This window comes from Prosopis cineraria, unplaced genomic scaffold (assembly GCF_029017545.1).
Source record: "Prosopis cineraria cultivar Desert tree isolate PC_DT_omini unplaced genomic scaffold, ASM2901754v1 PC1, whole genome shotgun sequence".
NCBI lineage: Eukaryota > Viridiplantae > Streptophyta > Magnoliopsida > Fabales > Fabaceae > Prosopis > Prosopis cineraria.
In genome coordinates this window covers 15,360,127-15,373,404 of record NW_026555332.1, presented here as the reverse complement: position 1 = coordinate 15,373,404, position 13,278 = coordinate 15,360,127, and the positions used below count along the sequence as shown (strand labels likewise).

Here is a 13,278-nt window from a genome sequence, read left to right as displayed (position 1 = left end):
CTATTTACAAAGCAAGTGAGAAAATTTTTTTTGTTCTATTCATAAGTTACCTTTTTATTTTTTTGATCACGAGTTAATGAAGGGAAAATGTTCACTCTAGTCCTTATTATAGGGCATCTTCTAGAAGAATTCTTTAGTTCTTGATATAAGACATTTGATGGAGTATTAATTATGTTTTTCTCTAATATTACCCCCATTTGAATCCATTAAATATGATAACGAATGTAGTTCAAATTTGAAATTATTTTCATTTAAATAGAGCTAAAATTAAAATTTTATGCTATTTTTAAACAAAATTAATAACTCATTCACTTTCCTTATTTCAATGAGTTAGTTGGATGTGCTTTATAATAAAAATTGGAAGATATAAGTCACAATTAACTAATACTTTACATTTTTAAAAAATATTTAGTGTTTTTTAATTTTTTATATATTTCCAATCATACCCTTATGTATAATAAATATAACATTTAACTTATTCAAAACATTTTTATTAATTACTCAATAAAGTAAGGTGTAATGGACAAAAATATATAATACCTACCAAATGCCCTATATTTTGAATCAAGCAAAACTCTTAAAAAATAATTTATATTGTGATCTAGATGAAGTATTAAGTTAGGTTCATTTACTTGGGATAAAATTGAAAAATTATTATATTCTTAAATAGAATTAATAAATTCTAATTTTTTTAATTTTGATAAATTATGAAGTGATATATAAATAGGATGACGTAAGCAGTCTTTAATGTGTATTAAAAAATCAATTATTATGTGAACGTATGTTAAAAATGGCAGCTCATTAAATAGATTAATGATCACCAAGTTGCAATGAGTGCGGTCCTGTTGATATGTCGGTAGTTTGCAAACTGAATAAAATTAGCTTTTAATGATATGTTTGTTTTTTTTATTTTAAATATTTAATTTTCCCTTTATTGAGATGAAATACAAGATATATTTCCCATAAGTGAAGTAAGTAAATATGTTCTGTTTTGTATAAATTAGATAATATGTCCTATAAAAAGTAGCAGAAAGAGTATGTGGCAAGCAACGAAAGGAGTAGACAATGTTACATGGACTAACAATTTTTTATACATTAATTATTTATAACTATAATGTGTCTGTCCCATTTATTTTCTTAAAATTTAAGATAAGCGGCTCACAATTTGTGAATACTGCTATAACTTCTTATATTTTGTATATATTGATTGATATTGATTATTTCAAATATAAATATTTATTCAAAAGTACTAATTGAAATTTAAAACAATTTATTGTTATAGCAGCATATACTTATATATGTGTGTGTAATCTTAAAAAAGCTTGGGCTTCTAATTTCTATAATAGATAAATGAACAAATTAGCTTTTAAATTATAGGTTTAGAAACATTAGGAACTCTAAATTTAATTTTTATGCAATATTTTCTTTCAAATTTTAAAAATAATTCATTGTGAATTTTACTGTTAATAAAAATTAATTTTGACTATTACCTTTGTAGAAAATGACTTTAAAAAATTATAAAAAAGACTCAAAAATTATCAATAATGACTAAAAAATTAGAGAAAAATGACTCAGAAAATTTTTGTTGGTCCTCTTTTATATTTTTCTAATCAACTAATGATTAAAATTAATTTTTTTAACCATAAGGGTTATATTGTACTATTTTCAAAATTTAAAAGAAAATATTAAATAAAAATAAGTTTAGGATTTCATATATTTTTAAACATATAATTTAGGGGTTAGTTTGCTCATTTATTCTTTTATAATTATTAACAATTTTAAATATAACAATTTCTGCTGTGCTAAAGAAAAATACATTAAAATCCTCAACCCACAGCATAAAATCTTTTTTTTTTTTAACGTAAGAAAATTAAAGATTAGGAGTATGAATGGATGGTAAGTATCACTATGTATATCTTTCTGTGCCAATTTCATTGATACAGTGAGAGGACTCAGGCGTAGGTCAGTATCCACTGTTTAGTTTTAACAGAAGCGTAATAATAAATAATAATTTTTCCTTAAAAAAAGAACAGACTGAAAATTCCACAAGCTAATAGTGAAGAAAAAGAAACACGTAAAGAAAAAATAATTGAAATATAAATTGTTATTATTATTAACTATAAAAATGAATGTTAAATAAATTGTCGAGATTGACGAGTGGATCCAACCCTCAAAATAAATTAATAAATTCAACATAAAACCCAGTCCCATCATAAAATCCATCAAGAATTCACCATTATCTCTCTGTCTCTCTCTCTCTCTCTTCGATGAGTGTTTTTATTTTTCTCCTTCTCTCTCCTCTCATCTCCGTGCTGTAATCGCTGCTTCGTAAGTTAAGCGAAAGACAAGAAACGCAGAGACAGACATATAGAGATAGAGATATACATATAGATAGATAGATACTGACAATAAAGCTCGAGCCTATGCTGGGCGACTCATCGTCGGCTGTTTTGGGCGGTGGAGGAGGAGGAGGAAGTGGTGGCGGTGGCGGCGTTGGTAACTCTTATGGTGCAGTGGCGCCGACGATGGCGGTCGTCGCTGCAGCGGCAGGAACGTCTTCCCTTGATGGTGGCGAATCGACAGCGGCAGCGGCAGCGGCGGCAGCGGCTGGATCGAATTCGGGAGAGGAAGATGTGAGGGGAAGAGGGGAAGAAGGTGACCGGAGCTTCGGCGGCAACCGGTGGCCCCGGCAAGAGACTTTGGCGCTCTTGAAAATACGCTCAGATATGGACGTGGCGTTTCGAGATGCTAGCGTTAAAGGTCCTCTCTGGGAAGATGTTTCCAGGTAAATGAACTATAGGTATCATTAATTCTTGATTTGATTCTCTTTCTGGGATTGATTAATGAACAACATAAGAGATCGATCTGATTCAGCAGAATTTCTCAATTTCTTAACTCTGGAAATGTATTTCACTTCACTTTCTTTTCCAGATTCTCTTTTTCTCTCTTGTTTTTCTTTTCCAGATTTCCCCAGTTCACTTTCTTTCCTCTTTAGTTCCTTCCCCTTTTCCTTTTCAGATTTCAGCACAAATCGTCAGGAAAAGAAAATTAAAAATTAGATATGTGGGAATATTAAGAAGCATCTTCTTCGATTCGGGTGTGAGATTTAATTTTGCTTTCGCTGACATTCATTTTGATTCATGTTCTAATTTCCAAATAAGTTACCGACTTGAATTTCCTTCTCAAAAGTAAATACTTTCTTCCCCCTTCTTATAATTATCGAAGTTCCCCACTCTCACGGGACACCGATTATTATTATTATTAATTAATTAATTAATTAATGTTTAATTATCAAAATTTCCAACTTTGGGCTCATGAGATTTCCATGGGAAAACGATTTCTGTTCATCACTTCATTCATGGGTTTTATAGTTGCCGTTTCGACACGTTGGATCTCCAGAATTTCCTCCCCCCTCTCTATATCTCTCTCTCTCTCTCTAGCTCCATCTTCAATTATTATTTTCCTTCAGTTTCATAATCATTAATCTTTGGCAATTGAACTGTTCAATCTATATTTAATTTTATGTTCCCCTTACGCTCCCAATGCTTTCTACATCTTTTTATTTTATAGCTAGCAGGTGACTTTGATGACACAGATTTGTATATATATATATAAACCCAGAAACTGTAATTTTTTTTTTTTTAAATGTGTCTCAGGAAGATGGCAGAGCTTGGGTATCACAGAAGCGCCAAGAAATGCAAAGAGAAATTCGAGAACGTGTACAAGTATCACAAGAGAACAAAAGATGGACGAACTGGGAAATCTGATGGCAAAACGTATCGTTTTTTCGATCAATTAGAAGCTCTTGATCATAATCAAAACCATCCTCCTCCTCCTTCTCTTACAGTTCAATCCTCATCTCAGCCGCCACAAGTTCCGCCGCCGTCGTTATTAGCCATACCTGCAACTCCGGTTTCAGTGGTGGCGACGACTCCATTATCGTCCACAAATGTTAATCCTCATCATCGTTTCTCTACTGTTCCATTAACGATGATTACAACTCAATCCAATAATGTTCTCAATCCACCTATCAACCTCACTTCTTCGATCAATAATAATCCTTCTTCTTCCTACAATATTTTCCCACCACCACCGCCACCATTGTCAACATCAGCAGCAAACCCTATCCAATCATCTTGTGCGGCTGAGCTCTTGACCAATTCGCCGTCTTCCTCGACGTCTTCTGACGAATCGATAGAGCGGCGGCAACGGCGGAAGCGGAAGTGGAAGGACTTCTTCGGGAGGTTGACGAAGGAGGTGATAGAGAAGCAGGAGGAAATGCAGAAGAGGTTTTTGGAAGCCATTGAGAAGCGAGAACACGAGAGGATGGTTCGTGAAGAAGCTTGGAGAATGCAAGAGATGGCGAGGATTAATCGCGAGAGGGAAATATTGGCTCAAGAAAGATCTATAGCAGCTGCCAAAGATGCTGCTGTAATGGCATTATTGCAGAAGATCGCCGAACAGCAAAATCTTGGACTTCCATTGAATAATATCAACATGCCTAATCCTCCTCCGCCGCCACCGGCGGCACAACCGGCACCAGCACCAGTTCCGGCTCCTCCACCCGCTCTGCGGCAGCCGGGTTCATTGACAAATATGGAGATTGTGGTATCTCATAACAACAACGACAATAACAATGGGGAGAATAATTTAATGACACCCAGCTCATCGAGGTGGCCGAAAGTTGAGGTTCAGGCATTGATAAACCTACGAACGAATATGGACGAGAAGTACCAAGAGAATGGGCCAAAAGGGCCGTTGTGGGAGGAGATCTCGGCGGCGATGCGGCGGCTCGGGTACAACCGGAATGCCAAGAGGTGTAAGGAGAAGTGGGAGAACATAAACAAGTACTTCAAGAAGGTGAAGGAAAGCAACAAGAAAAGGCCCGAAGATTCCAAGACCTGTCCGTATTTTCAACAGCTAGATGCTCTATACAGGGAGAAGAACAACAAGCTTGAGATGATCACTACTCCTCCGTCGTCTGCCGCTGCGGCCACCGCTATTCATAATCTGAATCCAAAGAATAATAGCACAATACCAATGTCGTCAGCGCCGCCCCTGATGGTGCAGCCGGAGCAGCAATGGCCTCCGCAGCAATTAGGGACAGCGAGGGAGAACAACAACAACAGCAACAACGCAGAGCTATTGGAGGAGGAGGAAGAAGAAGAAGACATGGACGAAGAGAAGGATATTGAAGACGAAGATGAAGAAGAAGAGGAAGAAGAAGAAGATGAAGGAGGTGGTAATTATGAGATAGTAGCGAGCAAGCCAGCTTCAGTGAGTGCAGGCAGCTGAGTGAGTGAAATCAGGAAATGTGAGTGTGTGTGTGAAAGGGGGGGGGGGATGGAGATGCCAAAAGAAGATGAATCAATCAAAGCGTGTGGACTTGGGTCAGAGAGTGAAGGAATTGTCGGATGGAGAAGATTCCAGCGGCGGTGGAACAGCGGAAGTGGGTGGCGGGTCGAGGAAAACTAGTAAACATGGGGTGGGGCTATAAATATAGGATGGGGATAGATCGATGTTGTTGTGGGTAGCAATATAGTCACAGATCAAGATCGATTATATGTTTTATTTTGAAAAATTTATTTATTTTTTTGACTAAATTAAATAAGTTGAGAGAGAGAGAGAGAAAAATTTAAGAGGTTGTCAGGATATATGACAATAAAAGAATAAGGTTAAAGAGAGACTTTGATTAATCTTAAATGCTGTATTTTATTTTATTTTTCTTTTATTTTCTTTTTTATTTAATTTAGGATCCATTTAAATGTGGTGTTTATGGCACAACTGGTCATAATTTGAGGTTTGTAAGTTTCAAATTTCTCAATTTTTCTTTTTGTATTGTTTTTGTTGTTTCTGCTTAATTCAAAAAATTATTTTTTTTTTCAATTATCTCTTACTCGATAAATCAGCTAATCTAAATTCAAGCATATCAAAACTTTATTTTGAAATTAAAAAAAGAAATATAATCAAATTTTATAAATATCGAGATTAACACTCCATCTCACTATTACCCATCAAAACTTTAAAAACTATATTATGCTAGAGCTAGCAAAGGTTGATCAAGTTAATACTCATTTATTACATGTTTCAGTTTAAATATTTTTTAATATAAAAATCTTATGAATGACCAATTTATACATATTATTATAAATGATTTTTATATGATAATTAGATTCCTACCTTGATGTAATGAGTAATTGAAATCTAATTTACCTTAATATTGAAGAAGAGAAATACTTCTTCTGTTTAAAAATATAAGACATTTTTAACTGAATTTCACTCCCAATAAAGCAGTTACCTACTTTTTAACTAACACTATCTTTTTATATATATTTCTATTAAACATCCTACAATAAATATAAAGTCATTATCAATAGGGACACATTAAAAAAAGGTAATGATTACATCTCAAAAGATTAAAAATTTCTTACATTTTTTAACATCCAACTCCTTAAAAAATACTTTACATTTTTTAACGGAGGGGGTATCATTTTTTTAATAATTGTAAATTTTAAAATATCACATTCTTAAATACTCGAAGCATAACAATGCTATAATAGAGAAGCGTTACTTTTTTCATTAAAAATATAAAACATTTTTAATTGAATCTCACTTCAATAAAATAGTTATTTATTTTCAAATTAAACTGACATTATCTAATTCTATATCATTGAGCGTTTCACTTTAAAATAAATTTAAAATGATTATTCGGGGCACTTTTGAAAATAAATGTAATGATTACATTTTGAAATACTTAAATTATTTTATATTTTTTAACATTTAATTCCTAATAAAATATTTTACATTTTTGAACGGAGAGAGTATATACTTAATCTTTTTAATTGCATGTTTAATGTATTTTTATTTAATCAAATTAAAATAAATAAATTCTAATTTTCAATAATATTATTGATTTTAATAAAAATATTCTAAATATAAAGACCAAGATATAAACTTATGGGAGCACGATGTTACTGTTCCAAAACAAAATGATGGAAAGGCTAGGTATGTGGTAGAAAAATGGTGAATGTAAAAAGAGGGCATGAAAATTGAAAAATAACAGCTTTATGGAAAGGGAATATAATTGTGAGAAGTAAAAAAAGAAAAAAATGATGAGGGTGGGAGGGAGGAAGAGGCAGATAAGTAGGGACAGAAAGGGTAGAACCCTGGCCTGAGGAACAGGGCATCATCAGAGAGCGCAGAAGCACAAGAGAGAAGAAAACGCCAACATCACACATGTGCACTCATAAACACATGAAGCCCAGTGTGGGGCCCACCTTGTAAGGTAGGAGGGGGAATCCTGTGAGTCGCCTCTGTATTGTGCCACTGTGCCCTCAAATACAGTACCTTCATGAATAAATACTTGATAGTCCCACTTCAGATGAAAATGAATTGAGGTGAAGAAACAATCAAATTTTTTTTAAAAAATATCTAGTATTTTTAAGTGAATAATGATATATAAGTATCTATTAATTTTATAAAAGGATTGACTTTTTTCATTCTATTAAAATAGCTTGGCATTCAACGTTAAGCTTGAATGATAGAAATTAATAATTGAGAAATATCAGCTCCTTTTATAAAAATAAATAAATATTCATCCACTATTGTTGATTATAGTAATATCTGATATTTAGAGAAAAATTTTCTGAATATTTTTGCATATTAACTAGGTATAAAATATGATCAAAATATTTATACTTTCTTTCAATTTCATTTTTCTTAATTTTCTATTAATAGAATAAAAAATTACATATAAAAATGTTTTTGAAATTAATTTATTTAATAAAAGAAAACAGAAAAAAATTATTTAGTTTTAATAATATCAATAATTTTACTGCTACGCTCATTTTAATGAAGTAGCGAAAAATCACTTGTATGCGTGGTGGTGATGATGGTAGTGATGATTTATAGGAATTGAAAGGAAAGCTGAAAAGAGAACAGAGCAAAGACGATGAGATGATGAGGAAGAAGGAAGGAAGACTAGAATCAGAGTCACTAGCAGCTACAGCATCATGCAGTCTTCTTGTTGTCTCATCGTTGTGTGTGATGATGTATGTTCTTTGCTCTTTCTTCATCGGCATGTGTCAGGTCAGTCGTAAGGTCAGTCCTATGAATTACCTCAAGCTTTAATCATCCTCATCCTCATCAGATCTAATCTCTCCCTCAAGCCTCTCTCATTATTAGCACCTACTACATATTTTTTTCAATAACCAATATTCCATCCCTAGTAAATTATAAAATATTTTGAGGTAATATTACTTATATCAATAAAATTTAATAATAATATTTTATAAATTTATATTTTTAAAATAAAATTATAAATTTTTAAAAATACTGTTACTCACTTAATCTTCATATTACAATGTCATTTCAATTATCTTTTTATTTAAAGGGTATTATTAAGGTATTATTAAAAAATATTATCAATAAAACTTTATTTTTTTTAAAATTATCTTATATTTTGAAACAACAAAATTCCTTTAATATTGTCTTATAATTTAGGATAAAGAAATAAAAAAGATAATAATTTATTACTCCCTTCATTCAAAAATGTAAGATATTTTTAACCGAATTTTATCCTCCAATAAAGTAGTTACCTACATTCAAATTAACCTTATTTTTTTATATTCACTCCTATTAAACACTCTACAATAAATATAAAGTCATTATCAATAGGGGCACTTTTGAAAAAAATGCTACGATTATACCTTGAAAGACTAAAAATACTTTACATTTCTTAACGTCCAATTCTTTAAAAAATATTTTATATTTTTAAATGGAGTGAGTATTTAAGAAAGAATATTGGGTCTCATATCTCATCATTATTGTTTTTTGTTAATATTTGAAGCATACTAGAATGCATGGAGAAATAACGCTGAATGTAGAAAAATAAATTTCATCGGAACTCAGGCAAATATATGAAGAAATTTAAAATAATAAAAGAATATTGGACAATATGTACAAAATGAGACGCATTGTTTAATATTTTATAAATAAATGTGTTTTTTTTCACATATTTTGTATATTGATATTAATATTAATATTGATTGGAGTGTTTTTATTAAAAATAAAAGATAATTTAATTATTGAGTGTTTATAACAATAATATGATAAATATTATATATTTTGATTTATCTGGTAAGAAAAAGGTCCTTCACAAAAAAAATAGTGGAAAAGACTAAATTTTTTTCCTGACTAAATAATCTATTTCTATTTTTTGTGTGTTCTTTTTAATTTCTCACAGGTATATGTTTTATAATAAAGTAAATTCATGCATCCATGAACTCATAAATTTAGAAAAAGAGTTTTATAAAAAATAGAAATCTTATTTTTCCTTTCCCTATTCTAATATTTTACGTAAAATCATTTCAGAGGATTCACTTTGTATTTTTGAGACTTGCATTAACGTTCAATCTTAATTATATATGTAAATTTAACCCACAAATTATCTAAGTAAACAAATTAATGCCATATGTAATTCTAGTACATATATCTTGACCACAATCAATTAATTTTTGCCTCATATTATGAGTTTAAGAAAAGTGGAACATATTGATTGGTTTGAAACAAATGTAATCAACATCAGATCGGGTTGTCTTGTGCTTTTGGTATATTACTTGAACATATGAGAAATGCTATATAATAATGGAGGAATTTTCATAAGGAACAATTATAACAACTATGAATGGCGTTGGTGGGTATCTAATTCTTCTCGTTGTTCTGTTGAATTGTTTTCCTAAAGCTATTTTTTTTATCTTTTTAATTATTGATGTGTTGTTATTTATTAATGAAAATATCTTGCTCTTCCATATTTTAAAATATTTATGAGAAATTGATGATTTCGTCAGAAAGGGTGGAATCATATGGGCATTATATATTTTCTCTTTTGAATTTATAAGCTTGAATTATATTAATTGGGCATCCAATTCTCCTCTTTTTATAGTCGTTTATTCCAAAATTTCAAATTTTCATTTGCCATTCCTTGAATTAGTCGAAAATGGTAAGTTAATTCAAATTAGATTTGTTTATCATTTGATATGTATAAATGTAATAATTTTGAGAATATTTTTGTAATGTTCAAGGGAAAATACAAGCATTGGTTCGTATACTTTTAACATACTTTGGTATTAGTCTCTACTTTTTCTATTGTTTCTAACCCTTAAATTTTATCTGTTTTCAATGTTAGTCTTTATCATTTTTGCCAGAGTTAAATATGCTGATGTGTAGATATAACTATGTTAGTTTTGTTTGAGTTGTTGAAACTATGACAAGTTGAACATTGTATAAACAAATTATAGTGGCTACTTACCTTTCTATATTTCTGTCTTATCCATCGCGTCTTCTCCTTTTTAGAACTTCACCCGTCATGTGTTTAAGGGTTTTGATTTAATGTTCTGTAAATTAAATTTGAATAGTCTAAATCTTTCCCTCATCTTAACGGAGGAGCAATAGAGAGAGGACCTAGTGGAGAGAAGTTGAGTCCGAATAATGATGGTGCATCTGCTTTGGCTTTAGGGTATGCCCTACATATTTGTCCATTTTGATGAAAATGTTGCAATTTTGCTGGCTAAAGTTAGGGCTACCCCACAATACCATATTCAATGGTCTCTCATGTGCATTTATTTTTATGCTCACATGATTAGTTATTCCATTACACACCCACAGTTTCTTCGGTTTCACATTTAACAAACTCTCCACTACTCTCGTTCGTTAACTAAATAAATAATTCTTAGCATACACATCGATCAAAACCGAAAAAAAAAAGAAGAAGAGAGAGAATGATACTTAGGTCTCATAATATTAAATTAATCATAAGCAGGTTTTCAAATTTTTTTAAAATATATTAAAAATATTAATTTAAATAATTTCAAATTCAGGAGTTTTAATTGTAAGTAAGTATTTATGTATCAAATGTAGTTCTTAGATTTTAACATGAATTTTTATTTGTAACTATTTTAATCAATATATACAATTTATTTTCGTAGAAAATTTTATCAGGGTTTTAACTTTTATTTTCCCTGGGGGAAAGACTATATATATGAAAGCTTTTCTTCTCAATTTTTAACATTAAAATAAAATCTAAAGTTACTTAATTTTTCATTTCAAAGTTTACAAGTCAAATTTCATGTTATATTTTTACTAGCTCATTTAATTTTCATGCAATCTCACACGCACATGAAAGTTAAATTTTGGTTCCGAGATTTTACGATCAAGGATTATTATAATTATAAATCTTCTTATTCAACAGTTTGATATCTAGTACCACTGATTAATTTATTTAAAAAATTTATACCTCAATCCAAGGGAATTGAACATAATTTTCCCCTGCAAAATGTTTAAATCCAAGATATTATTAATTAAGAGGTGTGAGAATCATTTGAATCTCTTATGGTATCTTCAAGTGCTCGAATATATATAGTGTTAAAAATCGTTATAATTTTTGGTAAAAATTATAATGATTATGCTGCTTTTTCATTTGTTTTATTTTATATATAACAAATTCATTTCCCTCTCAATATCCTTTTCATGAAGGCGTATAATCACTGGGAAGATCCAATGCGATGCTGAATGCTGAACAATAAATTCAATGGGTATTCATAAATAAAAAACTTAAATGTTCAACCTGTTTTTCTCCCTCCAAGAGAGAAGAATTTTTTGGTCTTATTTATGAGCCACGTTAAATTTTTTTATCACAAATTTTCCATTTTATCTTTCATTAAATGTTGGAACATATATTAAAATACACATATTTAATTTAGAAAAATTTAAAAATGTATTAATTTTTTAAACATAATTAATGTGTTTTAAGATTTTTCTTGATTTTCATAAAAAAAGGAGATAAAGTCTGTATTTTGTATTTTGCATTAATGATCAGAGTCTGGTACGGTAAAATATTGATTATTGGATACTGTTGAGTCGAAATTAACGCAGAGTACAATAACATTCATTTTATTTTTCAGTTGAGTCGATATTTAAATTTTATAATATTAGAAAATAATTGAGGATGAGCAAAATCTTAAATGAGTCTAATTTTCATATTAGAGTCTAATTTTTCGCTTGAACTTATTTTCGAGACACATCAAGCGCCCTAAAATCAAAAGTAACACAATCTTGTTCCTCCTATATTAAAAGTGGATTAAAAAAGGTTTTTGAGGATCAAATCTTGGAGCCTAAATTAAATGAATCTCTTATCACTTTAATCCCTAAAGTTGATAATCCGGCCAGAGAGGCTGAAAGAGTTTTGACCTATCATTTGTGCACTGTTCTTTATAAGATCATTACAAAAGTTATGACAAATAGATTGAAAACAATCTTGCCAAGTTTGGTTCTTCCTAATCAAACAAGTTTTATTGCTGATCGCCAAGCGTCCGATCACATTATTATTGCGCAGGAGGTTACAAACTCCATGAAAAACAAACATGGTGGATGGCTATAAAGGTGAACCTCGAAAAAGCTTATGATAGGCTATGATGGAATTTTATAGAAGACACTCTCCATGATGCTGGGCTACCTGACAATTTTATCAAAGCTATTATGATTTGTATCACGACTTGCAAAATAAGGTGGAATGAGCAACAAACAGATGAATTTTCACCCCCAGAAGAATATGTCAAGATGATCCACTCTCCCCTAATAATTTTGTACTGTTTATGGAAAGACTATCTCAAGTAATAAATGAGGCTATGGAGTTGGGCTTGAGGAAACCAATTAAATTGGGTAGAAAGGGACTGCCTTTATCTCACTTATTCTTTGTTGATGACTTGGTGCTCTTTAGTACCACTAAAGACTCTCAGATTGGTCTTATTAAGAAGATCTTGGATGATTTTTGCATTAGTTCGGGCCATAAAGTCAGTAATATAGTGAAACTCAAGTTTACTTGTCCAAAAATATCCTGGCCAGCAAAGCATATTGGTGCAACAATGAATTAGGCTTTTATAGAATGGATGATTTGGGAAAGTACTTGGTTGTTCCTCTCCAGCATCAAAAAGTTTGAATAAGTACTTATGGTTATATTGAAGAGAAGGTGAAACGGTGACTATCAAGTTAGGCCATCAAAACTCTTTCTATCACAGGGCATATTACTCTAGCCAAATCTATTTTACAAGCTTTACCTTTCTATTTTATGCAAACCACAAAATTTCCTAGGGGCCTTTGTGACCGTATTGAGAAGTTGATAAGAGATTTTATCTGGGGCTCCACTGATAGTGCTAGAAAGACTAGTCTTGTGAATTGGCAGGAACTCTGTCAACCTTAAACGCATGGAGGATGTGGGCTTAA

At 31.0% G+C, this 13,278-nt stretch overlaps 1 protein-coding gene across 1 annotated transcript; it reads left to right on the top strand.

Annotated features, from left to right (window-relative positions):
* The first annotated feature begins 2,218 nt into the window (after positions 1-2,218).
* Positions 2,219-5,841, top strand: LOC129284603 (trihelix transcription factor DF1-like). The gene is made up of 2 exons (XM_054920133.1): positions 2,219-2,785; positions 3,657-5,841. The coding sequence occupies exons 1-2, from the start codon at positions 2,424-2,426 to the stop codon at positions 5,293-5,295; spliced, it is 2,001 nt and encodes a 666-aa protein (XP_054776108.1). The 5' UTR covers positions 2,219-2,423; the 3' UTR covers positions 5,296-5,841.
* The last annotated feature ends 7,437 nt before the right edge of the window (positions 5,842-13,278 follow it).

Excerpts from the sequence above, each read along its gene's own strand:
- LOC129284603 (XM_054920133.1), top strand. The coding sequence starts at position 2,424 with ATGCTGGGCGACTCATCGTCGGCTGTTTTGGGCGGTGGAGGAGGAGGA. Across the intron at positions 2,786-3,656 it reads CTCTGGGAAGATGTTTCCAG|GAAGATGGCAGAGCTTGGGT; the intron begins GTAAATGAACTA and ends AATGTGTCTCAG.